The 25,606-nt window shown below is 45.3% G+C and overlaps 2 protein-coding genes across 2 annotated transcripts in view; one reads left to right on the forward strand and one right to left on the reverse strand.

The window, feature by feature from the left end:
* Nucleotides 1-13,370, reverse strand: part of CDNF (cerebral dopamine neurotrophic factor) — a 45,552-nt gene extending 32,182 nt beyond the window's left edge. The window contains exon 1 of the mRNA XM_040343423.1: nt 13,234-13,370. Coding sequence (XP_040199357.1) covers nt 13,234-13,336 — 103 coding nt within the window. The 5' untranslated portion in view covers nt 13,337-13,370. The remainder of the gene's footprint in view (nt 1-13,233) is intronic.
* Nucleotides 13,371-13,463: 93 nt separating this feature from the next.
* Nucleotides 13,464-25,606, forward strand: part of HSPA14 (heat shock protein family A (Hsp70) member 14) — a 44,465-nt gene continuing 32,322 nt past the window's right edge. Inside the window, exons 1-7 of the mRNA XM_040343422.1 lie at nt 13,464-13,607; nt 16,959-17,039; nt 17,133-17,215; nt 20,398-20,446; nt 23,128-23,233; nt 23,326-23,416; nt 24,758-24,862. Coding sequence (XP_040199356.1) covers nt 13,551-13,607; nt 16,959-17,039; nt 17,133-17,215; nt 20,398-20,446; nt 23,128-23,233; nt 23,326-23,416; nt 24,758-24,862 — 572 coding nt within the window. The 5' untranslated portion in view covers nt 13,464-13,550. The remainder of the gene's footprint in view (nt 13,608-16,958; nt 17,040-17,132; nt 17,216-20,397; nt 20,447-23,127; nt 23,234-23,325; nt 23,417-24,757; nt 24,863-25,606) is intronic.

The following is a 25,606-nucleotide window of genomic DNA, read 5'->3' on the forward strand; positions in this document are numbered from 1 at the left end:
GACGGAACCAACACTGACTTCTGGACATTCAGAAGCCAGCCGAACCCTTGGAGAGTCTGACACGTGATACCGACACATCCTCTTCTAACTCTGAGCCTGAGGAAGCTCTCAGGAGAAGGTCGCCCAGATACCCCACGATAGTGATCCCTCGCTGTCACAGCAGGGCCAGCATCGGGGCGAGCACCTTGGTGAAAACCTGTGGTGCTGATGCCAGGCCTGAACGGGAGGGCCACAAATTGAAAGTGGTCCTCCCCGACCGCAAAGCGCAGAAATCTCTGGTGCTTTGAGCATATCAGGACATGCAGGTACGCGTCCATGATATCCAAGGATGCCATGAAGTTCCCCTAATGGAGTGCCGCTATCACCGAGCGAATCGACTCCATCCTGAATTTTTGTACCCTGACAAAACAATTGAGGGCCTTGAGGTCCAGGATTGGACGGACCCCTTCCTTCTTGGGCACCACAAACAGATTGGAGTAAAATCCCTGAAACCGTTCCTGTGAGGGAACTGGCACAATCACTCCCCTGACCAGAAGATCCTGGACAGCCCCCGCCAGAGCCAGCCGGCGTTCCGGAGGAAGCTGGAGGTTGGAAGGAAAGAATCCGTTTGGTGGCCAAGAGAGAAACTCTATCTTGTACCCCGAGGAAACTACGTCGCAAACCCAACGGTCGGAAAGAAGAGACCTCCACCGAGCCAGGAATTCGCAAAGTCGGCCCCCCACCCGAGACACGGGCGGGGGCAGACCTTCATGCGGAAGCAGGTTTGTCCGCAGGCTTGCGGTACCAGGCACGCCTCTGCCCCGCAGCGGGGCCTCAGCGCCTTGCAGATTTTTACCCGCCGTGCTAGGCGCACGAAAAAAAAACGCTTGGGGGTAGAAAAGGAGGCTCCTTGCCCTTCCCAGACTGTGGAAGCAGCGTGCTCTTACCACCCGTGGCATTCTTAAAGGGGTGGTTCCCCCTAAAACAAATTTCTAACAATACATTCGGACGACTGCTTACACTGCGGGTAGGCTGGCTTTTTTTTTTTTTTTCGTACATACCTCGATCATATCGCATATCGCTGTTTCATCCCTCGGCTTCCGGGTATGAGTCTTGCTGGACCTAGTTGATTGACGTTCCTCCGACCGGCGCATACTGCGCGTCACGACTTTCCGACAGAAGCCGAACGTCATTGCGCAGGCGCCGTATAGAGTCGGCTCTATACGGCGCCTGCGCAGCAACGTTTGGCTTCTTTCGGAAAGTCGTGACGTCAAGTATGCGTCGGTCGGAGGAACGTCAATCAACTAGGAATGCCCACCGCCACATACCCGGAAGTCGAGGGATGAAACGGCGATATCGAGGTATGTACGGAAAAAAAAAAGCCAGCCTACCCGCAGTGTAAGCAGTCGTCCGAATGTATTGTTAGACATTTGTTTTAAGGGGGAACCACCGCTTTAATGATGTCATCCAGGGATGACCCAAAAAGCCGCTCACCCTTAAAGGGTAAATCCACCAAGGCCTTTTTTGAGGATTGGTCCACGGACCAGCATTTCAGCCACACAAGGCGGCGCAATACCACCGCATAGGCGGAGGCCCTGGAAAGCAAGGGGAGCGTACCCAGAACTGACTCACAAACGAACATCAGACCCTGAACTAACCGTTCAGCCAGGTCCTTACAGGTCTCGGAAGCATCCTGTGCCTCCAGCTCCTGCAGCAGGAGCTTTGCCCCTTCAGTCAGAGTCTGTGACACTAGAGTCCCAGCCAAAACCGGCCTCACCGCCGAACCCACTACAGTGAAAAAAGGAGCGGGCCACAGCCTCCACTCTCCTATCAGCAGGGTCCTTAAAGGCAGGAGTCCCTTCCACGTAACGTGGTGGCTTTGCTCAATCAGGACACGGCCTCAAGGAAAAACTTTCTGCGGTGTATCCCATTCCTTGTACAATAAATTGTCCAAATAAGGAACACAAGGAAACACATTTGTTGCGCGCGGCGGTTTGCGGAACCCAAAAGGGACCGGCACATCTGGTACTTCCGCCAAAACCTCAAGTCTGAGTTTCACGCACCGTAGAAATAAGAGCTCCAACAAATTCCTTGTCAGTAGTTGACCCTGAAACAGAGTCATCCTCACTGTCCGCGTGGGTCAAGCCCGCATCCTCTGACACTACAGAACCAGAGGCAGGGGCAATAGCCAGGCATGGTTCTGTGTCAGAGGCATCCCCAGAAGCAAGCTCAGGGAGGGGGCGCTTTTAACCCCCCATCCGGGCACCAGTTGCTTCAAACCTGGTGAGAAAAAACCTCCAGGGCAGCCAACATGGCCTCAACAGATGCGGCAGGGGAAGGGGCATCAAGGGTTAACTCAGGCATGTGTGGGGAAGTAGTACCTGGCTCAGGCTCCATAGTGCCCCACCGCGGTGTCACCCAATACTGCAAAGCAGAAAACACCCACGGTCACCCCCCTGCCGTTACACAAAGCATGGGGGCCCCCAGGGAACTCACCACCCCGCCGGTGCAGCGCGAGCTGAGAGGAGTCTGAAGTGTGCTGAGAAGCCGGCCGCGCTGCTGTCTGTCCCCTCAGAGAGATTCGCGCCTGAGCGCTAAAACGGCCACACGAGGCCAAATGAAATCCAAGATGGCCACCGTATATGCAAAAAACGGCATAGGACCACAGGAAAATGGCCACCGAGCCATATAAAACGCGACTACATCAAAATGGCGGCCGTTGCACATTTAAAAAGCCCAAAGTGACACAGCATTACAGCACAGCACATAACATACCACCGCACACAAAAGACCCTGTAGTGAACACACACAGGCCCCGGTGTAATAAAGAGACCCCTGAAAGCCCCCCTCACAGCCGCTACCCAAATGGGAAAGGAGGGAGAGGAATTAAGGGAGAGAGGAAAGCAGGGCAAACCCTCAGTCAACCTCCCAGGGGAAAATTCCAACCATACCACCTTACCTGAGCAAGGGGCCACTACTTACCCGTCCTGCGACCACCAGCTGGAGGTATCCCAGACAGAACCAACGTCCGCATAAAACGGCATGGCTGTCGGCCAGACACACTGTGACAAAGCCATAAAGGCTGGTCATATGTGTGCCCTAGAACAAGATGTTCCCCGGCCGCCCCTGGAGCAAAGGGGCCTGTCATGGACGACCCAGAGCTGAGCTGAGGGCCGGCACACGCTCGTAGGCCGAACATGGGGGGACTACAAGAGTCTAAGACCCAGCCTGTCACCCAGTCGGCAGTTGAAAGAAGAATCTCAGGATCCAAAAATGCAGGAACAAAATAATAAAAAGCGAAAAAATCGCAAGAAAAAAATCTCCAGAGTGCCTGTCCTCTCCTGTCGTCAGGCAGAGAAAAACTGAGGCTGCTAGAGCAGGGTGTGGGTTATACCCGGGGGGCCGCATCGCTGGACCATGGAGCAGGTAAGTGTCTGTTTATTAAGTTAACAGCTAAACTTTTTGTAGCTGCTGACTTTTAATAAACAGTAAAAAGCTGGAACTCTGCTTTTAAAAAAAAAAACTGGCCTTTCTTCTAAAAGAATGCAAACTGTAAGAGCACGACTTCAGAGGCGATTTGTTAAGGCGTCCTGAAGACGACTTCAGAGGCGACTTGCAAAATGACTTCTGTATAGAAGTCAATGCAAGTCGCCCCGAGTCGCACAAGAACCTTTGTCGAAGTCGGAGTGACTTGCGTCGCTCCTATCAGAACGGTTCAATTGAATAGAATGGGACGCCCCAGTGTGAACCATTTTGTTTCGCTGCATCTGTTTTGTATTTAGCCGATTTAAAATAAAGGATCATGTGGGCTTTAAAATATTAGTATTAGCATTTTGTGCTCAGTACTTGTTAAAACAATAAATGCAAACACAATACATTCCAACACTCTCAAAAAGCAAACAGCAGAGGACAATTGTTTAGTAATCACTGTTTTTATTTTATTCATCTCATAACAGTGCAAAAAAAACATAAAACGTCAGCAAGCATTACATAGAAGCAATAAATATTGGGACAGTTTTGGATATTTGCAGACACTTTCCTTTTTGTTTCCTTATGGATCTAATCTGCCTCCCAATGTAAAGCAACTGGAGGTTTCTCTGGCCATTCAGGATCTGCACATGAGTGCCATTAAAATAAAAAAAAATGTTTCTGAAGTTGGCAGCTTAAAAAAACTAGATCACCTGACCACAATCATGGGCATTTTTTAGATTACGCAATGGGCTTCATATACAAGTAATCCCAGCAGTTATACAGCTGCTTGATCACTTTTACAGGCACAAGAAGGGGTCCCCCACCCCCATCCACCTTTACCAGGCTCTCTCGTCACACCGGGGAGACCAATTCAAATACAACTGTTGCATCTGATGCACAAGAAAGAGTGTGAGCAACTTCTGTTGTTCCTTCCCCTCAGAAACTGGAAGCGACAAGGATTTTGTCACTTTGGGTTTTGGTGACAACAAGACGTTACTGGCTTGTAAAGCATTTGTTCAAACAGAGCTCGGTTTGATCAGATGTTTTAAAAGGCAGAGGTGAGATCTAGGGTCCAATTAGACCCCATATCTCTCCTGAAAGAGTACCTGTCACAGCCCATGCTATCACAAGGTACTGTGTCAAAAATAGTTTTTTTTTTTTAAATAAGATTTTTTTCTTACCACCTCCCCATCCCCCATACTCACATGCACACATATGTAAACGGTGATCGCACCACACATGTGAGGTATCATGTGAACATCAGAGTGAGAGCAATAATTCTAGTGCCAGACCCATGTGTAACTCAAAACCAGTAACCTGCAAAGGCTAAGCGTCACCAATGGAGATTTTTAGGTACTGTAGTTTGTCACTGACTACAAAAGTTTAAAGCATGACAGGTTAGGTATCCATTTACCCGGCATAACATCATCTTTTATATTTTACCAAAAAAGATTGTTTGTGTGCACTAAAGTTCATTAACCACTTCCCGACCGCCGCATGTAAATGTACGTCCACAGAATGGCACATACAGGCAAATGGGCGTACATGTACGTCCTTGCCTTCTAGCGGGTGGGGGGTCCGATCGGGAGCCCCCCGCTACATGCGGCGGTCGGATTCCCGCGGGGAGCGATCCGGGACGACGGCGCGGCTATTCGTTTATAGCCGCTCCGTCGCGATCGCTCCCCGGAGCTGAAGAACAGGGAGAGCCGTATGTAAACACGGCTTCCCCGTGCTTCACTATGGCGCTGCATCGATCGAGTGATCCCTTATATAGGGAGACTCGACCGATGACGTCAGTCCTACAGCCACACACTCCCACCAGTTGTAAACACACACCAGGTGAACCCTAACTCCTACAGCGCCCCCTGTGGTTAACTCCCAAACTGCAACTGTCATTTTCACAATAAACAATGCAATTTAAATGCATTTTTTGCTGTGAAAATGACAATGGTCCCAAAAATGTGTCAAAATTGTCCGAAGTGTCCGCCATAATGTCGCAGTCCCGAAAAAAATCGCTGATCGCCGCCATTAGTAGTAAAAGTAGTAGTAAAAAAAAAAAAATTATGAAAATGCAATAAAACTATCCCCTATTTTGTAAACGCTATAAATTTTGCGCAAATCGATAAACGCCTATTGCGATTTATTTTACCAAAAATAGGTCGAAGAATACGTATCGGCCTAAACTGAGGAAAAAAAAAATTTTTATATATATTTTTGGGGGATATTTATTTTAGCAAAAAGTAAAAAATATTGAATTTTTTTCAAAATTGTCGCTCTATTTTTGTTTATAGCGCAAAAAATAAAAACAGCAGAGGTGATCAAATACCAACAAAAGAAAGCTCTATTTGTGGGGAAAAAAGGACGCCAATTTTGTTTGGGAGCAACGTCGCACGACCGCGCAATTGTCTGTTAAAACGACGCAGTGCCGAATCTCAAAACCTGGCCTGGGCATTTAGCTGCCTAAAGGTCCGGGGCTTAAGTGGTTAAAATGTATTTTTTCCTGTAAAAAATATTGCATTTGTCAAAAAAAAATGGAAAATGAAGAAATGAAAAGGATTTTTTTTTTATATACGGTCACCAGTGCTGTACAGTATAATATATATATATATATATATATATATATATATATATATATATATATATATATATATATATATATATATATATATATATATATATATATATATATATATATATATATATATATACACGATTGTGCATGCCTGGGTTTTGGGCCCATTATTTGTTACACTGACAGAATGCCAGTCTGCCTATGTAAACAAGGCAGATTGTCATTCTGTCAGTACAAAAGACATGGATCCTGTGTTTCTGTGAAGCAGAAACACTGATGCATGCCTTCCACTAGTAAAAGCACCTCCCCCACTACACTGAAACATTAGCTAGGCACACAGTTAACCCTTTGATCACCCCTGTTAACCCCTTCCCAGCCAGTGTCATTAGTACATAGTGCATATTTTTAGCACTGATCACTGTATTAGTGTCAGGGGCATATTTTTAGGTCCCCAAAAAAGTGGCAGTTAGGTGTCCGAATTTGTCCGCCGCAATATCGCAGTCCCGCTATAAGTCGCTGATCGCCACCATTACTGGTAAAAATAAATAAATAAAAATATCCCATAGCATGTAACGCTGTGACTTTTACGCAAACCAATCACTATGCGCGTATTTGAATTTTTTACCACAAATATGTAGCAGAATACATATTGGCCTAAATTAATGAAGACATTTGATGTGTTTTAGAGCAAAAAAAAAATTCAAATAAAATTTCCCAAAATTTACTCTTTTGTTTATAGCTCAAAAAATAAAAACTGCAGAGGCGATCAAGTACCACCAAAAGAAAGCACTATTTGTGGGGAAATGGACATATGTTTTATTTTGGTGCAATTATCAGCTAAAGGAACGCAGTGCTCTATCGTAAAAAATGGCCTGGTCAGGAAGGGGGGGGGGGGATACCTCATGGAGGGCAAGTGGTTAAAATGAAATGGAACTTTACCTATAACAACTTGATAAAATATAAAGTCTTTTTCCTGTGCATAAAACTGCATACACTTTGCAGATTCCTGTGCAGAAAAAAGCCGTACATTGTGGTGTGAATAGGGCACATAGAGAACGATTGTTTTTTTGTGTTCCCTCGCAGAACGTGTACAGAAAAACTTGCTATGGGGGCACCCGAGCCAAGACACTGCTCTGTGTGTCCATTCAGACACGGAGCTGCGTTTCAGCCCCGCCCCTCTTTCCCTCGTCATTAGCTCACTGACTTTTATTTACAGCAGCGGGAGCCAATGGTGCCACGCTGCTGTCTCAGCCTATGAGGATGACGAGTCCTGGGCAACCGAGACTCCTGCAACATCATTGGATCGAAATAGGCTTAGGTAAGTTTTAGCAGGGCTGTTGCACACAGAAGTTTTTTTTATCTTAATTCATAGAATGCATCAAGATAAAAAAACTTTCTGCCTTCACAACCACTTTAACTGCTTCCAGACCAGCTGCCGCAGTTATACTGTGGCAGGTTGGCTCCCCTGCGCGACCCTTCGTAGCTGTACGTCGGCTCTTTAAGACGCTTTAGCAGGTGCACCAGTGATCACTTGCAGAGCGAGAATCGAGATCTGTGTGTAAATACACAAATCCCGGTTATCTCAGGGGGGAGGAGACCGAACGTGTGTTCCTACTAAGTAGGAACACCGATTGGTCTCCTCCCCTAGTCAGTCCCATCCCCCCCACAGTTAGAACACACCTAGGGAATACAGTTAACCCCTTGATCGCCCCTAGTGTTAACCCCTTTCCTGCCAGTGACATTTATACAGTAATCAGTGACTATTTTTAGCTCTGATCGCTGTATAAATGTCAATGGTCTCAAAAATGTGTCAAAAGTGTCCAATCTGTTGGCTGCAATGTCGCATTCACGATAAAAATCAATGATCATCGCCATTACTGGTATAAAAAAAAAAGCCATAAATCTATCCCCTATTTTGTAGACGCTATAACTTTTGAGCAAACAAATCAATATACGCTTATTGCGATTTTTTTTACCAAAAATATGTAATATACATATCGACCTAAAGAGAGGAAAACATTTTTATAATTTTTTTTTAATTGGGATATTTATTATAGCAAAAAGTACAAAATATTGTGTTTTTTTTCCCCAAATTTACGTTTTTTTTGTTTATAGCATATAAAAAATAAAAACCGCAGAGGTGATCAAATATAACCAAAAGAAAGCTCTATTTGTGGGAAAAAACGACATCAATTTTGTTTGGGTGCCACGTCGCACAACCATGCAATTGTCAGTTAAAGCGACGCAGTGCTGTATCGCAAAAAATTGCCTGGTCAGGAAGGGGGCAAATCCTTCTGAGGCTGAAGTGGTTAAGGCTGTCAGTGCATCGGCTTCTACAGACTCAGCATTGCCTAAGAATAGAGAGCAACTGAACATATGCAGAGCACAGTGAGCCAGTGCATCACTGGATTTTAACCAGTACAAGTATAGGCACTTGTTTTTAATAGCTATATCTGAAAAAGGAGCCTGAAGTTATCTGGCAGGAGTTAGTTTTCTGACTAAATTTTCACTTTAATTTACAGCATTTTTTCGCACCTGCCTAAGACTTTTACACAGTAGTGTACATGCATTTGTCATGTGTTTTTGATGTGCTTCCGCATGAGAATGTCCCTGATCGTCTTCCACTACTCTGAAAAATAGCTGTTCTGGGACAAAAACTGCGTTAAAAAAACAGCTGCGCAAAAAACCGCCCGTCATTTCATTCTCTAGGGTCTCTGCTGAAAAAAAATATAGAATGTTTGGGGGCTTCAAGTAATTTTCTAGCAAAAAAAAATGCTGATTTTTACTTAACCACTTAAAGTGGAGTTTCCATCCCAAATTTTTTTTTTCATTATTGTGCTCATTAGACCTAAAAAAGTAAAAAAAAATGTTTTTTACTCCTCTGGAAATGCCTGTTGCTATGCGGTCCAACGAAATCTGCCTTTGGAATCACCTAGGATTCTGACATCTTCTCCCTCTAATGCTCCTGGGAAATGTGTGTCATCATTTCCCAGGATACAGTCCGCTGTCCAATTATCACTCCCCATCCAAGACTTCCAGGAAGTAAGTGCTTGTAGGCTTCACAATGCCCACAAGCAAAATGACAACGGTGTGGACATAGTTTTATAAACAATCTTTTTTGAATATCTATGCAGATCGGCGGCGGATTGTAAAATAGTAAGTGACCAGATTTATATTATAAAAACCCAGGATGAAAGGACATACATTTAAAAAATGCTAATTGTGGTTGGAACTCCACTTTAAGGACCGAGACTCTTTTTCAGTTGTGTTGTTTACAAGTTAAAAACAAGTTTTTTTGCTAGAAAATTACTTCGAATCCCCAAACATTATACATTTTTTTTCTAACACCCTAGAGAATAGAATGGCGGTCATTGCAATACTTTTTGTAACATCCTATTTTCACAGCGGTCTTACAAGCGCACTTTTTTGGGGGAAATTACACTTTTTTTAATTAAAAAAATAAGACAACAGTAAAGTTAGGTCACCTTAGCCTGTCTGTAAAGTGGTGCATATGTATCATGCATAAAACATGCTGCAGCAAAAATTACATTTCTAATGAAAAAAAAAAATCACATCTAAATAGACTCATGGTTGCAACTACCGGCACCCAGCTATTTAAAAATTAAGAAAAAAAACTTTGTGGGCCCCCCCCCTTGTCCATACCAGACCCGATGGTATGGAATTTAACATCTTCCCAACCAGCTGCTGCAGTTATAGTGCGACAGGTTGGCACTGTTGCGCGAGACGTCGTAGCTGTATGTCGGCTCTTGAAGACCCTGTAGCAGGCGCGCGCACAGCGTCTCTGGAGCTTATATGCGTGCCTGGAGGGCGTGATGACCGCTGGGCACCCGCGATCGCTCGTGACAGAGTAAGAACCGGTATCTATGTGTGTAAACACGCAAATCCCGGTTCTGTCAGGGGAGAGGAGACAGATCCTGTGTTCATACTAAGTAGGAATAACGATCTCTCTCCTCCTCAGTCAGCCACATTCCCCCAGTTAGAACACCTAGGGAACACATTTAACCCCTTGATCGCCCCCATGTTAACCCCTTCCCGTGACATTTTTACAGTAATCAGGGGCTATTTATTTCACTAATCGCTGTATAAATGTCACTGGTTCCAAAAAAGTATCAAAAGTGTCAGATTTGTCCACCACAATGTCTCAGTCCCGATAAAAATCATGCAGATCACGGCCATTACTAGTAAAAAAAAAACAATAATAATAAGAAAAATTCCATAAATCTATCCCCTATATTGCAGATGCAATAACTTTTGCGAAAATCAATCAATATACGCTTAATGATTTTTTTTTACCAAAAATATGTAGAATATCGGCCTAAACTGATAAAGATTTTTTTTTTTACATTTTTTTAGGGATATTATTGCAAATGGTACAAAATATTGTTTTTTTTTTCAAAATTGTCGCTCTTTTTTTGTTTATAGCAAAAAAAACAAAGCAGAGGTGATCAAATACCACCAAAAGAAAACTCTATTTGTGGGGGAAAAGGGACATACATTGTGTTTGGGCACAACGTGCAATTGTCAGCAACCCAGTGCCATATCATAAAAAATGGCCTGGTTAGGAAGGGGGCAATTCCTTCCAGGGCTGAAGTGGTTAAGGGAAACCCCACACTAGAGCTGCACGATTTTGGCTAAAATGAGAATCACAATTTTTTTGCTTAGAATAAAGATCACGATTCTCGCAGTGTAACATCATCTTCGCATTATACAAAAAAAATTGGGCTAACTTTACTGTTTCGGTTTTCTTTTAATTAATTAAAATGTATCTTTCCAAAAAAAAATTGCGTTTGAAAGACCGCTGCGCAAATACGGTGTGATATAAAATATTGCAACAACCACCATTTTATTCTCTAGGGTCTCTGCAAAAAAAAAAGATATATATCATGTTTGGGTGTTCCAAGTAATTTTCTAGCAACAAATGTCAGAAAATATATGGTCTTTAAATGGTTAAACCTCCCTCATTTACACTCTGGAGTGCTTTCCTTTGATGAAAGAATAAAAAGATACTTTGTTTCTACTTATTCAGGTGTTGTGATAAAACTTGGCAGGCTGCCTGGATTTTTTATTTTGTTTTCCCAGCTGTGAGAACTTTCTGTACTTGTTAAAGCGGGGGTTCACCCAGAAAAAATGTTTTAACATTACATTCAGGCGAGTAGACATAATGACATTAGGCTGTACATACCGTATTATCTACATTTTCACGGCGGCTTCCGGGTATGTAATCTGCGGGACTGGGCATTCTTAATTGATTGACATCCTTCCGACCGGCGCATACAGCGCGTCACGAGTTGCCGAAAGAAGCCGGACTGCGAGTCAGCTCTATACAGCGCCTGCACACCGACGTTCGGCTTCTTTCGGAAACTCGTGACGCGCAGGATGCGCCGGTCAGAAGCATGTCAATCAATTAGGAACGCCCAGTCCCGCAGAAGACATACCCGGAAGCCGGGGGGGGGGAAATATAGATAAAACGGTATGTACGGCAAGGATTTAAAAAAAAAAACAGCCTAATGTCATTATGTCAACTCGCCTGAATGTAATGTTAAAAACATTTTTCCGGTGAACCCCCGCTTTAAGCCCCATACACTTGGTCAGTCAGACTTTTTGACAATAAACTTCAAAATGAGCAAGTTTTCAAAAAAATCCGATCCGCGTGTACGCTCCATCGGACAAACTTTTCCATCGTACAAAAGTTCGCTCTGCAAATGGACAAACTTTTCGGCAACAAAAGTCCTACGGTGCAAAGTCCTATTGTGTGTACAGAAGCATGAAACTAGATGCAAAAACGAAACTGAAACTTTATTATATGATTGATTTCTATCTATTTTTAATCGTTTTTAAAAGGAATCAGTTAACTATTACGTCTCTATACCCTGTAAACAGTCATTTCAGCAAAGAAAATGTTTTCCTTTACAACTCCTTTAAGGTAAAAAAACATTTTTGTTATTTTCGATATAATAAGTGCAAATTATTTAGTCACATCACCCCCTGCCTCCATCTTCCTTTGCCACCAACACCCCTGCCTTCACCCCCCCCTCCGCGGTGCCACAATATCCCCCTCTGCGGTGCCACCAACAACCCCTGTCTCCATCCCCCACCCTCTGTGGTGCCTATAATCTCCCCCTGCCTCCATCCCCCTCTGCGGTGCCACTGCAGCCACCATCACCCCCTGCCTCCAATCTCCATGCGCAGTTCCAAGCCGAACCGATCTCGGCTATTTTTACTGGCACATTCACACAACCACGGACATTTACGAACAGGGAAAAAAAGTACCCGTTTTTACGAACTGTCCCTAAAAATACAGACGGTTGGCAACACTGCGCCGAACACAAATATATTAAGAGTCAGAAGCTACAAACACTGCAGCTGCTGACTTTTAATATATGGTCACTTACCTGTCCAGGGCGCCCGAGATGTCGGCAGCCAAAGCCGATCTGTCTGTCAGCTCTCGGGTGCTGCCGCCGCCATCTTCGGTAAGGGAATCAGGAAGTGAAGTCGTGCGTCTTCACTTCCTGGCTCCCTACTGTGCATTTGTGAGTCGTGCTGCGCGTCCTCACTGGTCCCTGCTGTCTTCTGGGACCTGTGTGTCTCCCAGAAGACAGCGGGGGACGACAGAGTAGGCGCCGGACATGGCGTAGGTCACTGCGATCACGCAGTGAGAGCAAATACCTGTATTACACGGATATTTGCTCCCTCTTCCCCCCTGAAAGGTGCCAAATGTGACACCGGAGGGGGGGTGGGGTTCAAAAAGTGGAAGTTCAATTTTTGGGTGGAACACCACTTTAAGGACACCGCAGCTAGGTTCCCGGCCCAGCTTCTTAACAACCAGCTTTTGAGGCGCGCTCAGATTGCACTGTGCAGCATGCAGAGCGCTCAGCGGAGCAAAAACCCACCAAGCGCTCTGGAAATTCAGGTGTTGATTGGGTGAAGAGCCAATGTCCGGACCGAACTCATGTTTGGACTGAAGCGTTCGCCCAACACTAGTGAAAGGTCAGCTGCCCAATAATAGAGGTGGGGGAGGGGACATTGTACAAGTGTGGTGTAAGCAGAGAAGGTCAGGGGACACACCAGTGACATGGAGGACGGCTCCCTTGGTTGTGTGGATTACATAGGACAGCCCAGTGCAGCTCTCATTCCGACATGCTGTATACACACGGGAAGCACCGCACTCCATGCAGGCAGAGCCCCCTCACCTTCACACTCTGCCGGAGAGGTCCATGTCACCGGGAGGACACACACCACACCGACCAACAACCAGACAACCACATGCCTCAACGTCATCCTCCTCCTATCCATCTACCCGCCGGGTACGCCGCTCCGCCCCTACCCTGATGTCATATTCAATGGCCAGGCTCAGGGACCGCCCCCTCCGCTCAGCCGGACACTATTGGTTGAATATAGGAACCAGAGCGAGCGATGTGATACCGCATCTGCGCTCTCATTGGCTGTAATCTCTCACCCTACTGCTACCGCATTGGCTGCATGAGGATTCTCTGTACCAAACACCGGTATGGCGGCGATCGGTGTGCACTTGGGGTGCACGTGTGCGTGTGTGGCCGTGTATAAGGTAAAGGGGATCGGAGAACGGGTGGGGATTGGTTAGTGCTGGCACGTGGTCTGGAGGGCCGGTGTTCATTGTGATGAGGCACCCATACACAGGCTATGGAGCCACAGTCCTCATGCCATGAGCAAGGATGGTGTGTAGATGAATGTGACCCATAGTCCCTTCTATCACCTCTAATACATTGCTGCCCTCTTATATATGTGACATTACAGGCTTAAAGTGTAATATAAATGACATCTATCTTCTAGGGTTGCCACCTTTTGTTCAAGCCAAACCTGAACACTTTAGTGCACCTGGGACACCTTTCGGTGCCCCCAAGGAGCGTAGTAATGCAATGCGCATGGCGCGCTACAGTGGGTGTGGCCAAATTGCTCTGGCTGACCACCGACCTGCTCCCAGTGATGCCAAACCTGCCCCCAGACAGCCGCCTAAAGTTCCTGGATGGCAACAGATTTGTGTGACTTTCTTGGTAACTTGGGGAGCCACAACCCGGTCTAAAAAATGTGTTCGGGTTTCAGTCTACCTGAAACCCGGACACCCGATTCAAAACCCGAACTGTCCGGGTAAATCCCGGACAGGTGGCAACCCTACTATCTTCACATGTCCATTGCCTCCTTCTGTTCTTTAACTGCTTCAATACCAGACACTCGTAACATTTCCTGCCAGGGTAAATTTTCAGCGCTGTCGCACTTTGACACAATTTTCAACGCTATTCCCATATAAAATATATTCAATCACCACTGGGCTTTTTATTATTTGCTAAAAAAAAAAAGTTTTCTTGGTTTCTGTATTTTTTTTATTTTTGCAAATACCGTATTTATCGGCGTTTACGTGCACTTTTTTGCCCTGAAAATCAGGGCAAAATCGTGGGTGCGCGATATACGCCGATACCCGCGCCGAGTTTGAACAAATGCACTGGCATATACCGAGCGCAGTACACTCGGGTATAGTCGGGCAGGCTCGGCTCCTCTCGCGGTCACGTCCTGGACGCACAGGACGTGACCGCGAGAGGAGCCTGCCCGAGTGTACTGCGCTCGGTATATGCCGGCGCAGTGGTTAAAATTCAGTGCGAGGAGGACACCACCGAAGCCGCAGACGGATGCCGGACCCGACGAGGCCGCCATGCAAGACTGTAAGTACTAAAACATTTTTTTTTACAGGAATGCGGGTCCACATTAGGGGTGCACACTATACGCCGGAGCGCGCAATACCCCGATAAATACGGTAAGTAAGTTTTCTTCAGTGATGGAGCTGCACTGATAATCTGCTACTGGCAATCCTGTGTGCATACTGATCAGCTGTGATTGGACACAGCTGATCATGTGGTAAAGGGCTGCTGTGATTGGCCCTTTACCATGACCTGTGATCACTGTGTCCAAAAGCGGGATAACAGCCGAGCTGCTGTTTAGTCACATCGGTTATTACAAGAAAGCCAACCGTCCGCTCTAAAGAATGGTACCCTGGTACAACCACTTGAATAATATCGGTTACCGATTTAAAAAATAAATAAAAAGAAAATCGGCAAAGATGTGCCACCATCACCAATGGTTAAACTCAACACTCACCAGACCCCGGATAATAAAAGGCCCCAAACTGGTGTCTTTCTTTGTCCGTCACTGGGTATTTCCTCAAAAACAAGGGGCTCATCATAGTGTAGTATGTAAAAAAACTTGTTTATTAAAATAATAAAAACAGCGCACTTTCAAGAAAAAGTGCCTCTGACCGGCACTGAGTATCTCTGGCAGTGTCAAACGTTAGACGCTCACCAGCATTCATGTTGTGTCTCGGAAGGTGTGCATACCTGTCCTCATGTATTGCTACAAACGGTCCTGTCGCGTTGGTGTGCTTCCCCCTCCGTGTGCGTCCAAACAGCCTCTACGCGTTTCGTAATAATTGCGTCATCAGGAAAGCAATTATTGCGAAACGCATAGGATGCATTAAGGTGAAAAAACATTTACCTTTACAACCTCTTTAACTGATCCTCTGCTCGCCTGGCTAATGGCACTCCATTATGTTCTGGCAGTGGACTGTCTCTTGGGGTTGTCCCGGCCATTGTGAGGCCCTTCATTGGCCTTGATGACATCAAAGGACTTTAGGCCACCAGAGTTCAGGGAAGAAGAGGCTGCCTGGACCGGCCTAGCAGGGCAGAGAAACTTGTGGGAGTTGAGGATCGGGTGAGATTAGACTGCTTTACCAAGACTCCTTTAACCATTTCCTGCCCGGTCAATAGCATATTGACGTCCGGGAAGTGGTTGTGTTATCATGACTGGATGTCTATTGACGTCCTGCAGGATAACAGCCGCCGCGCGCCCGTGGGGGAGCGCATCGCGGCGATCGGTGGTGTGGTGTGTCAGTCTGACAAACCGCAACACCGATCTCAGTAAAGAGCCTCCGGCGGAGGCTCTTTACCACGTGATCAGCCGTGTCCAATCACGGCTGATCACAATGTAAACAGGAAGAGCCCTTGATCGGCTCTTCCTCACTCGCGTCTGACAGGTGCGAGTAGAAGAGAGCCGATCGGCGACTCTCCTGACGGGGGGTTTGCGCTGATTGTTTATTAGCGCAGCCCCCCCCCTCGGATGCCCAGGACCACCAGGGAAGCACCCAACATGTGGATGGCCAGGTAAGTCCCCATGGCCATCCACATGTAAAAATGTATGCATAACATATACCAATCAGTGCCCACAAATGGGCACTGATTGGCACCAGCATGGTAAAAACAAATTTGGGATGCCCATCAGTGCCACCCACCAGTGTCCATCAGTGCCACCCACCAGTGTCCATTAGTGCCCACCTATCAGTGCCTGTCCATGCCACCTATCAGTGCCGCCATATGGGTGCCCGTCAGTGCCGCCATATGGGTGCCCGTCATTGAAGAAGAAAAGGTACTTATTTATAAAAATAAATTAACAGAAACAAAAAAAAACTTTATTTTATTTTTTCAAAAATTTTGCAAAAAATAAAAATCGCAGAGGTGATCAAATACCACCAAAAGAAAGCTCTATTTGTGGGAACAAAATGATAAAAAAATGTGTTTGGGTACAGTGTAGCATGACGGCACAATTGTCGTTCAAATTGCGACAGCGCTGAAAATTGGCTTGGGCAGAAAGGTGTATAAGTGCCTGGTATGGAAGTGGTTAATTAAATGGGCATATAACTCGCGCAGTGTGAGTGCAGCACCAATGTCAATGAGGTTGTTTACTTTTCATGGAGTTAGGTCGATGGGCACTGAGTCCTCATTGGCGAACTTCCTCTAGGACAATCTTCAGTATCTGACATTGCTGTCCCTTGCATTACTTCTGGTCACCATTTTTTTCCCTCCTAACAGACCCGTGTTTTTCTGTTTTCTTCCAGGATGGTCGCGCTGATGTGGTCGCCAATGATGCCGGTGACAGAGTAACACCTGCTGTGGTTGGATTCTCGGAAAATGAAGTGGTATGGCAGTTCTGTATTAGCTTAATGTTTGGCACAGGTCCAGCCTGCAACCAGCTAAGATTGGCTTGTTCTTTCTCCATTTTATCTTTTCAGATTGTTGGCTTGGCGGCAAAACAGAGCAGAGTGAGAAATGCAGCAAACACTATTGTGAAAGTGAAACAAATCTTGGGGAGGAGGTATGTTGCAAATTTTTCTTACAGTTTAGCTGGAGCTAGAGTTTAGGAGCTGGACAGTGCAGTTTAATAGCTGGATTCACGTAGATGGGCCTAACGTTAGGCAGGCGTAGCGTATCTCATATACGCTATGCCGCCGTAAGTTAGAGAGGCAAGTGCTGTATTCACAAAGCACTTGCGTCCTAAGTTATGGCCGCGTAGCGTAAATGTGCCACCCTAAGCGCGCCTAATTCAAATTGTAAAAAGGGGCGTGTTTTATGCTAATGAATCGTGACCCGACGTGATTGACATTTTTAACGAACGGTGCATGCGCCGTCCGTGGACATATCCCAGTGTGCAAACTTACGCAAACGACGTAAACATTTTAAAATTTGACGCGGGTCCGACGTCCAAACTTAACATTGGCTGCGCCATCTTTTTGGTGGAATATCTTTAGGCCTGAAAACGCCTTACGTAAACGGCGTATCTTTACTGCGACGGCCGGGCGTACGTTCGTGAATAGGCGTATCTTGCTGATTTACGCATTCTAGGCGTAAATCAGGTACACGCCCCTAGCGGCCGGCCTAAATAGACAGCTAAGATACGACGGCGTCCCGCTAGATTTAAGTGTATCTCAATTTGAGTATACACTTAAATTTACGACGGCGCAGATTCAGAGTTACGACGGCGTATCTACTGATACCCCGGCGTAACTCTCTCTGAATCTGGCTAAAAGAGACGATTGCCATTTGAAAGAATATGACTCTTCTTTGGCCCAAAAGGCTTCAGTTTGTTCTGTACCAGCTGTAATTTTATTAAAGTGATTGTAAGCGATCACCTTGTAAAACAACCAATTCCATTTAAGATGGAAATGAAAGTTTGTATACATGTAAAAAAAACTAAATGCCTTCCTTCCATTTATTTTTATAAGTGATCCTTCTGTTCTCAGTTGCATAGGAGCTTGGGAGCTAAGTAGCACCAAGCTGATCTTCCAGGTGAATGGCTGTGCAGCGGTGGCGTGTCAGGGCAAGTCTGATCATTGGAGGAGAGCACACAGTCTGTTCTTGTGCTTAGGGTGGTCAGTTTTTAATAGGAAAGCAGATGGACTGGCAGGAACACCAGGGATTTGACACAAAGGAAGCAATACAAAGAGAACAGGAGGATTTTTCATACAAGTACATGGTATAGCAGGCACATATCAGGAATATGAAATGTTGAGGTAACAAACACTTTAAAGCGGAACTACACAAATGAGAATCACTAACCAAAAGTGCTATTTAATTCATTTTTTAACATTCAAAGCAAATGCGCCTATCCATCTGTGTCTCTGTGTTTTATTTTGCTGAGGAATCACCTTAACCCCCCCCCCCCCCCCTAGCATTTTTTCTTGTGGCTATCCTGAGTAATGGCAGATGATTCGTGTAGCATTTACTTCCTGGAAGCCATCCTCAGGCATGCAAGGAGGAGGTTGGGCTTAGCTGGGAAAACCCCTCCTCACCTCCTTAAGGCCCCTTGCACACTGGGGCGTTTTTCGTGCGGTACAGCGCTAAAAATAGCGCTGCTATACCGCATGAAAAATCATGCCCTGTAGTGTTCAATGTGAAAGCCCAAAGGCTTTCACATTGAAGCGGTGCGCTAGCAGGAGCGCACCAAAAGTCCTGCTAGCCGCATCTTTACCGCGATATAGGAGCGGGGTGTTCACCACTCCTATACCGTGCCTTCTATTGAAATCAATGGGAAAGCGCGGTAATACCGCCCGCAACTCGGGCGGTATTAACCCTTTTTCGCGGTAAATACAACGGTATAGCCGCGCTACAAATAGCGCGGCTATACCGTCACCGCGGCTGCACGCCTCAGTGTGAAAGCAGCCTTAGACTCCTGGGATGTATGACATAATTTGCCCTGGATACCAGGTAGTAACTGAAGTAATGTACAAGAAAAAAATAGTTTGTGTTGATTGAGAGAGTAAAGTTCTACTTTAAGTATTAGTAAGCTGGGCATGGACGGATCGAAATTCGCCAGGGACAGTCCAAATTTCGATCTGTGTGTAGGGCTCATTAGAATGGATCATTAGAATGACTTCTGTCATTCAATGTATTCTTACATCAGTGGATTCCACTGTCAAAACATAATGTCCCAGTGGGAGGGGATTCCACCATTCACCTTGCTTGTGTAGATGGAGGAATCTGTTTGTTTCTTTTCTATTTAGACTTCCAGCTGGGGGGAAAAAAACCTCTATGCCCAGATTTGGGTTCTTTACGAAAGGCAAATCCACTTTACACTACAAGTGCAAAGTGCCCTTGGAAGTGCAGTCTCGGTAGATCTGAGGGGGGACATGCAAGGAAAATAAAAAACAGCATTTTAGCTTGCACATGATAGCATGTTAAAATCAGCAGAGCTTCCCCTCATTTGAGATCTACCCCTCAGATTTACATCGACTGCACTTCAAGTGCACTTCAAGTGCAATTTCAAGTGCACTTGTAGTGCAAAGTGGATTTGCCTTTCGTAAATAACCCCCATTGGCTGCATAGTTGCTGGCTTTGTACAGCTCTGACTAAAAGCTTTCTTTGGTTGTAGATACAGGCATTTATGGAAATTTAAAGCTGAAGTCCAGATATGATTTACAGTACTCAGGCCGGCACCAGTGTAAGTATGCATATTTCATACCAAGGGTCTGTAGTAGTTGGCACTATTACAGTGATGGCTACTATCTTCTGGGTCCTGTGCTAAACAATTTCACCAATAAACACTGACTACAGGGGGGTCGCATGCGCAGCACTGCCTCCAATCATAGAACACCTTGTATTTACTTTTTTCCACTGAACACAAGGTGTTCTCTAATCAGAATAGGTGGAGACATCACCAATCCTCTCCACCTGATTAGTCAGAGAACACCTTGTATGCATTGAAAAAAATACAATGGCGTTCTTTGGTGGAACTGCTGAGTGAGCGACTCCCTATAGTCAGGGGAAGCCACAGAATTTGGAAGATGGTGGCGGTCTCTATAGCAGTGCTAACTACTACAGTAATCGTCCACTTTCCTAGCAGCCCCTAGGGTATGAAATATGCATACTTACAAGCTGCAGCAATGTAAGTATGCAATACAGATAAATCCAGTTCAGCTTTATATAAATTGATTGGTTGTTATGAATTTCTCTATTTTTTTTTATATCATCTAACTTGTTTTATTTCTTTCTGTATCTTAGCTTTGGAGACCCACAGACTCAAAAGCACATCTCTGAAAGCAAATGTTCAGTAAGTTAATGTTATTGTTGTTTTTCCAGTCTGGTCAGTTCAAGTTCTGTTTGGATGTCTTGTATAAACATTTTTAGGGGGGCATTGGCGCATGCTCAATGTTATTATAATACAGGATTTATATTGCGCCAACAGTTTGCACAACACTTTACAACACGAGAGAAGACAGTACAGTTATAATACAATTTGCATTCATAATGGAGTAAGCACGTTCATTACGCTGTAACAGACAGAAAAGCGCGAATCGTCTTTTACTAACAAGGAATCGGCTAAAGCAGCCCCAAGGGTGGCGTCATCCGCATGGAACTTCCCCTTTATAGTGCCGTTGTACTACACCGCGCTTTGCTAGAGCATTTTTCAAAAAAGATGGTGTGTGGGCAACGTCGTTTTAATGATGTTTTTTTTCATAACGAAAAATGATCGTGTGTACGCAGCATTACTTCTATGAGGTATACAGATGTTTATGTAATTAGAATGATATAAAAAGTATTGAGGGAGTAGAAACTCTCTCAAAGAATAAAATAACTTTGTGGGCACAACATGAGGCAGAATGAATATATAAATATATAAAAATATACGTCTTTATTACAAAAATACAAAAACAGGAAATGGACACAAGTGTAACAAACGCCCTGGAACAAGGTCAACAGATGCCCAAATAACCAGACAAGGAGGCATAGATTCTTTCAAAAGTCAAAGAACAGTCCATTATTTAAGATATGTGTGTGTGTGTGTGTGTGTATATATATATATATATATATATACAAAGACACACACACACAGTGGGGTCCATGAACTCCTCCAAGCTCTTTAGTCAACGCGTTTTGTGCTTCCTGAGGACAAGAATGGGTAGGTGCTGATAAAAGAGTGAAAAGATATAACAAAAGGGGTATTTTTTCTATCTTTAGATACTCAGATCTGAACAGATGTGTTCCAAGTAATTTACTCCCAAGTCTCTACCTTTTTTTTAAGTTCAAATTTATCCACACTACTCTATCTTGACTAGGTAGGATGGTACACTATAAACCAAAATAATAGCTCTATACAATTATACTTACTTTATTTACAGAAATAATATCCTTGTCGCAGTCACCATAGTGGGCTGATTTCCACCAATCTGGGAGACATATATGGTCTTGCAAATGCCGATAGCCTTTGGATTTTCAGCCTGTTGAAAGAATGTTTTAGCTCTTCCAGTACCTGATGTTCAGGGTCAATCAAGCAAACATACATGGTGTTTGTTATGTTGTCCTATCTGTGGTGTTTATGCTAGTTCTTCCAAGATGTATATCCACTTCCATACCAGACACTTACGCACCTTCCCGCCCATGCCAATTTTCAGCTTTCAGCACTGTCGCACTTTGAATGGCAATTGCGCGGTCATGCTACACTGTACCCAAACAAAATTGGCGTCCTTTTTTCCCCACAAATAGAGCTTTCTTTTGGTGGTATTTGATCACCTTTGCAATTTTTTTTTTTTTTTTTTGCGCAACAACTAAAAAAAGAATTATTTATTTTTTTGTAAATAAGTACGTTTTATTTTTCAATTACTGGCACTGATGGGCACCAATGAGATGGCACTGATGGACATCGATGAGATAGTACTGACAGGCACAGATGAGGTGGCACTGATTGGCGGCGCTGGTATGCGGCACTGATGGGCACTCATGGGCGGCACTAATGAGCACTCATGGGCGGCACTTATGGGTGGCACTGATGGATACTTATGGGTGGCACAGATTGGGCACTGGACATGGTTGGGCACTGTGGGGTGGCACTGATGGACACTGTGGGGTGGCACTGATGGACACTGTGGGGTGGCACTGATGGACACTGGGGCAGCACTGACTTACCCATGTTGCCAGTCAGTGCCCATTTGTGGGCACTGATTGGCACCTTTTTTTTGGGGGGGGTGCTGCGCCGATAAACAATCAGCGCGAACCCCCCTGTCAGGAGAGCCGCCGATCGGCTCTCCTCTACTCGCGTCTGTCAGACGAGAGTGAGGAAGAGCCATCAACGGCTCTTCCTGTTTACATCGTGATCAGCCGTGGTTGGACACGGCTGATCACGTGGTAAAGAGTCTCCGCCGGAGGCTCTTTACCGAGATGCGGGGTGTCAGACTGACACCCCGCATCACTGATCGCCGCGCGCCCCCACTGGCGCGCGCGGCATGAAATCCTGCAGGACGTCCATGGACGTCCAGTCAGGATTTCAAAACCACTTCCCGAACGTAAATCGGCTATAGGCCGGGCGGGAAGTGGATATACATATATCTAATACCTATGTTACATATTCAATTCTAACAAAAGCACCTACCCATTTTTTGTCTTGAGGAAGCAATTTAATGCAAAACGCGTTGACTAACAAGCTTGGAGGAGTTCATGGGCCCCATTTTTCGATGTTATATACATTATTTTTACATAATGGACTGTTCTTCGACTCTGAAAGGATCCATCCCTCCTTGTCTGGTTATTTGGGTATCTGTTGTTTGGGTTTGTTTTTTTTTTAATGCAATCATGGATGTTGTCATGGTGGGAGTCCTCCCTTCTTAATTAGAATTATTGTATTGGTGAAAAACAAAGCTATAATAGTGGTTACAAGCGCTGGTAATTGTCTTTGTTTGGTTAATTGGAATGATGCAGTGTTATTTAAAATGTTATATGCATTTGATGTGTTTCCAGATAGTTGATAAAGCAGGAAAACCAAAGTATGAAATAGATACAGGAGAAACTGTGAAATTCGTAAGCCCAGAAGATGCTGCTAAACTTGTCTTTAGTAAAATGAAAGGTACCGTAATTCAGACATAGTACTCAGTGCTCCGTTTTTTGTTCTGCTTTTGTACAACACTGGCTTGATTATTTTATTTTGTCTCTTCTTAGAGACCGCCCAATCAGCTTTGGGATCAGATGTCAGTGATGTGGTTATCACTGTTCCTTTTGATTTTGGTCCAAGTCAGAAAAAGTCTCTTGGGTAAGTACAGAACCAAGATTCAGTAAATTTGTGTTTGTGCTTAAAGGAGTTGTAAAGTCTTGAGGTTTTTCACCTTAATACATTCTATGCATTAAGATGAAAAACCTTTTGTGGTGGGAGGCTGCCCCCCTTTTTCTTGCCTGAACCCAGTTTTTCCAGCGATGAGAGCAAGCCAAGCCGCTGTCTAGTGTCTTCATTTGGTAGATCGATGGCAGCAGAAGCCATTGGCTCCAGCTGCTGTAAATCAAATCCATTGACCTGGGGGGGGCGGGGCAGAGTCCTGCTGTCTGTGTCAATGAATGCAGCAGCAGGACTCGGGAGCATGCCCATATGGGTGCCCCCATGGAATGCGGCTCTCTGTGGGGGCCATTCGATGCGGAGGAGTGTCGGCAGGGGGACCACAGAAAACCTTCCACAGAGGAGGGGAGTATAACCTGTTTGTTGTTTAAAAAAAAATACATTTACAAACACTTTAAGGCCCCTTTCAGACGTCCGCTCCGCCTGTCCGTTATTACAAGTCCGTTAACGGACTTGTAATACATCCCTATGGGATCGCGTCCGTTAGCGGATGGAGCATCCGCTAGCGTCCGCGTCCGTCGGGATCCGGTTTTCGGACAGAAGAAAACCCTTTTTTTCTTCCGTCCGGCGGAAAGAAACGGATGCAGACGGACAGACGGTCCGTCTGCATCCGGTTCCCCATAGGGCAGAGCGGAGCTGAGACAGGGCGGTCCCTGCACTGTGTGCGGGGACCGCCCTATCCGCCGACAGCTCAGCGGGGATCCCCGCTGAGCCGACGGAGACACACGGAGCGGACCCAGAAACGGTCCGCTCCGTGTGAAAGAGCCCTAAAACTAAACCTGAAAGACTGAAGAAGAACCTCTGATAAAAATATTTCTAAGTGAACATTATCTTCAATAAAACTGTTCATCAGAACAATCAGTAGATACAGAGAGCTACAGTAGACTGTTGAAGTCAAAGTAAGAGTTTTGCCTACCCCTTCCAATTCTCCATAAAGAGAGGGGTGGGCTCAAGCTGGATGCACAATTCCTAGTTACTGTAATGGGAGCTTCTAAGAACCCCCCCCCCCCCCATAAAAAAAAGCTATAATGTGTTAAACGGTACACCTAAACAAGTCCGTGTGTGTGTGTGTGTGTTGTTTTTTTTTTTTTTTTTAAACCAGTGTTAGATAATGTTCACATCAGCATGCAGTGATGCACGTTGATGTAAATTTTTGTGAAAATGGTGAAGGGTCCACTTTAAGTTCGCGGTTTTAGCTTGGGTGGATGTATAGATATTCACTTATTGGATTTCTTTATACGTGTATTTTTTTTTTCTCCACAGGGAGGCGGCAGCAGCTGCTGGATTCAAAATTTTGCGTATGATTCATGAACCATCCGCTGCTCTCTTGGCATATGGTATTGGGCAGGAAGAAGCTACTGGTAAAAGGTATGACACGCGTCTACAATTCCAAGTACTTTATATTGCATACTTTTTGTTTTCCTTCTGTTTAGCCTTACCCACAGTCTCCCGTCCCTTCAAAACTCCCCCTTCCTTCTCCAGATAGATTTATTTCTTTCTCGTACATCACGGGACACAGAGCAGCATATTCATTACTATGTGGGTTATATGGAGTACCTTCAGGTGATGGACACTGGCAATCTCAAACAGGAAGTGCCCCTCCCTATATAACCCCCTCCCATAGGAGGAGTACCTCAGTTTTTTCGCCAGTGTCTTAGGTGTTGGTCATGGTTTAGCTTTGCCTCCACATCCTTGGGATCAAGGCAGGCTAACCGGATCTGTCCAACGGCCTCAGTGCTAAAGTGGACAGTATCCGGACCCCAAAGCCATGGGGTTTGCCCATAACGCTTATCTTTTTAGAGAGCTGGACCCTGGGCCCAGGACTTAGAACCTTGGGCATCTAAAGCTCCTGTTTGCCAGGGTGCTATATGGGCCCAGGACAGTGGCTCCTTCATAGGAACCCAGGGCCTGAAGGTCTAGACGCCACCCACGGAGATGGGGGAAGATTGGACCTCTTGCTGTGCAAAAGTCCTGCGGCATGGAGCAGGTAAGTATTGGGGAGCCTGCGGAACTTGGTTCTTAGCAGATTCCCTGGAGGGAGGTGCACAGGGGGTCATGCCTGGGTATGCTCTGCATTGGCAAGGAATCACTATGTCTATGGTCAGAGACAGG

Source organism: Rana temporaria, chromosome 3 (assembly GCF_905171775.1).
Source record: "Rana temporaria chromosome 3, aRanTem1.1, whole genome shotgun sequence".
Classification (NCBI taxonomy): Eukaryota; Metazoa; Chordata; class Amphibia; order Anura; family Ranidae; genus Rana; species Rana temporaria.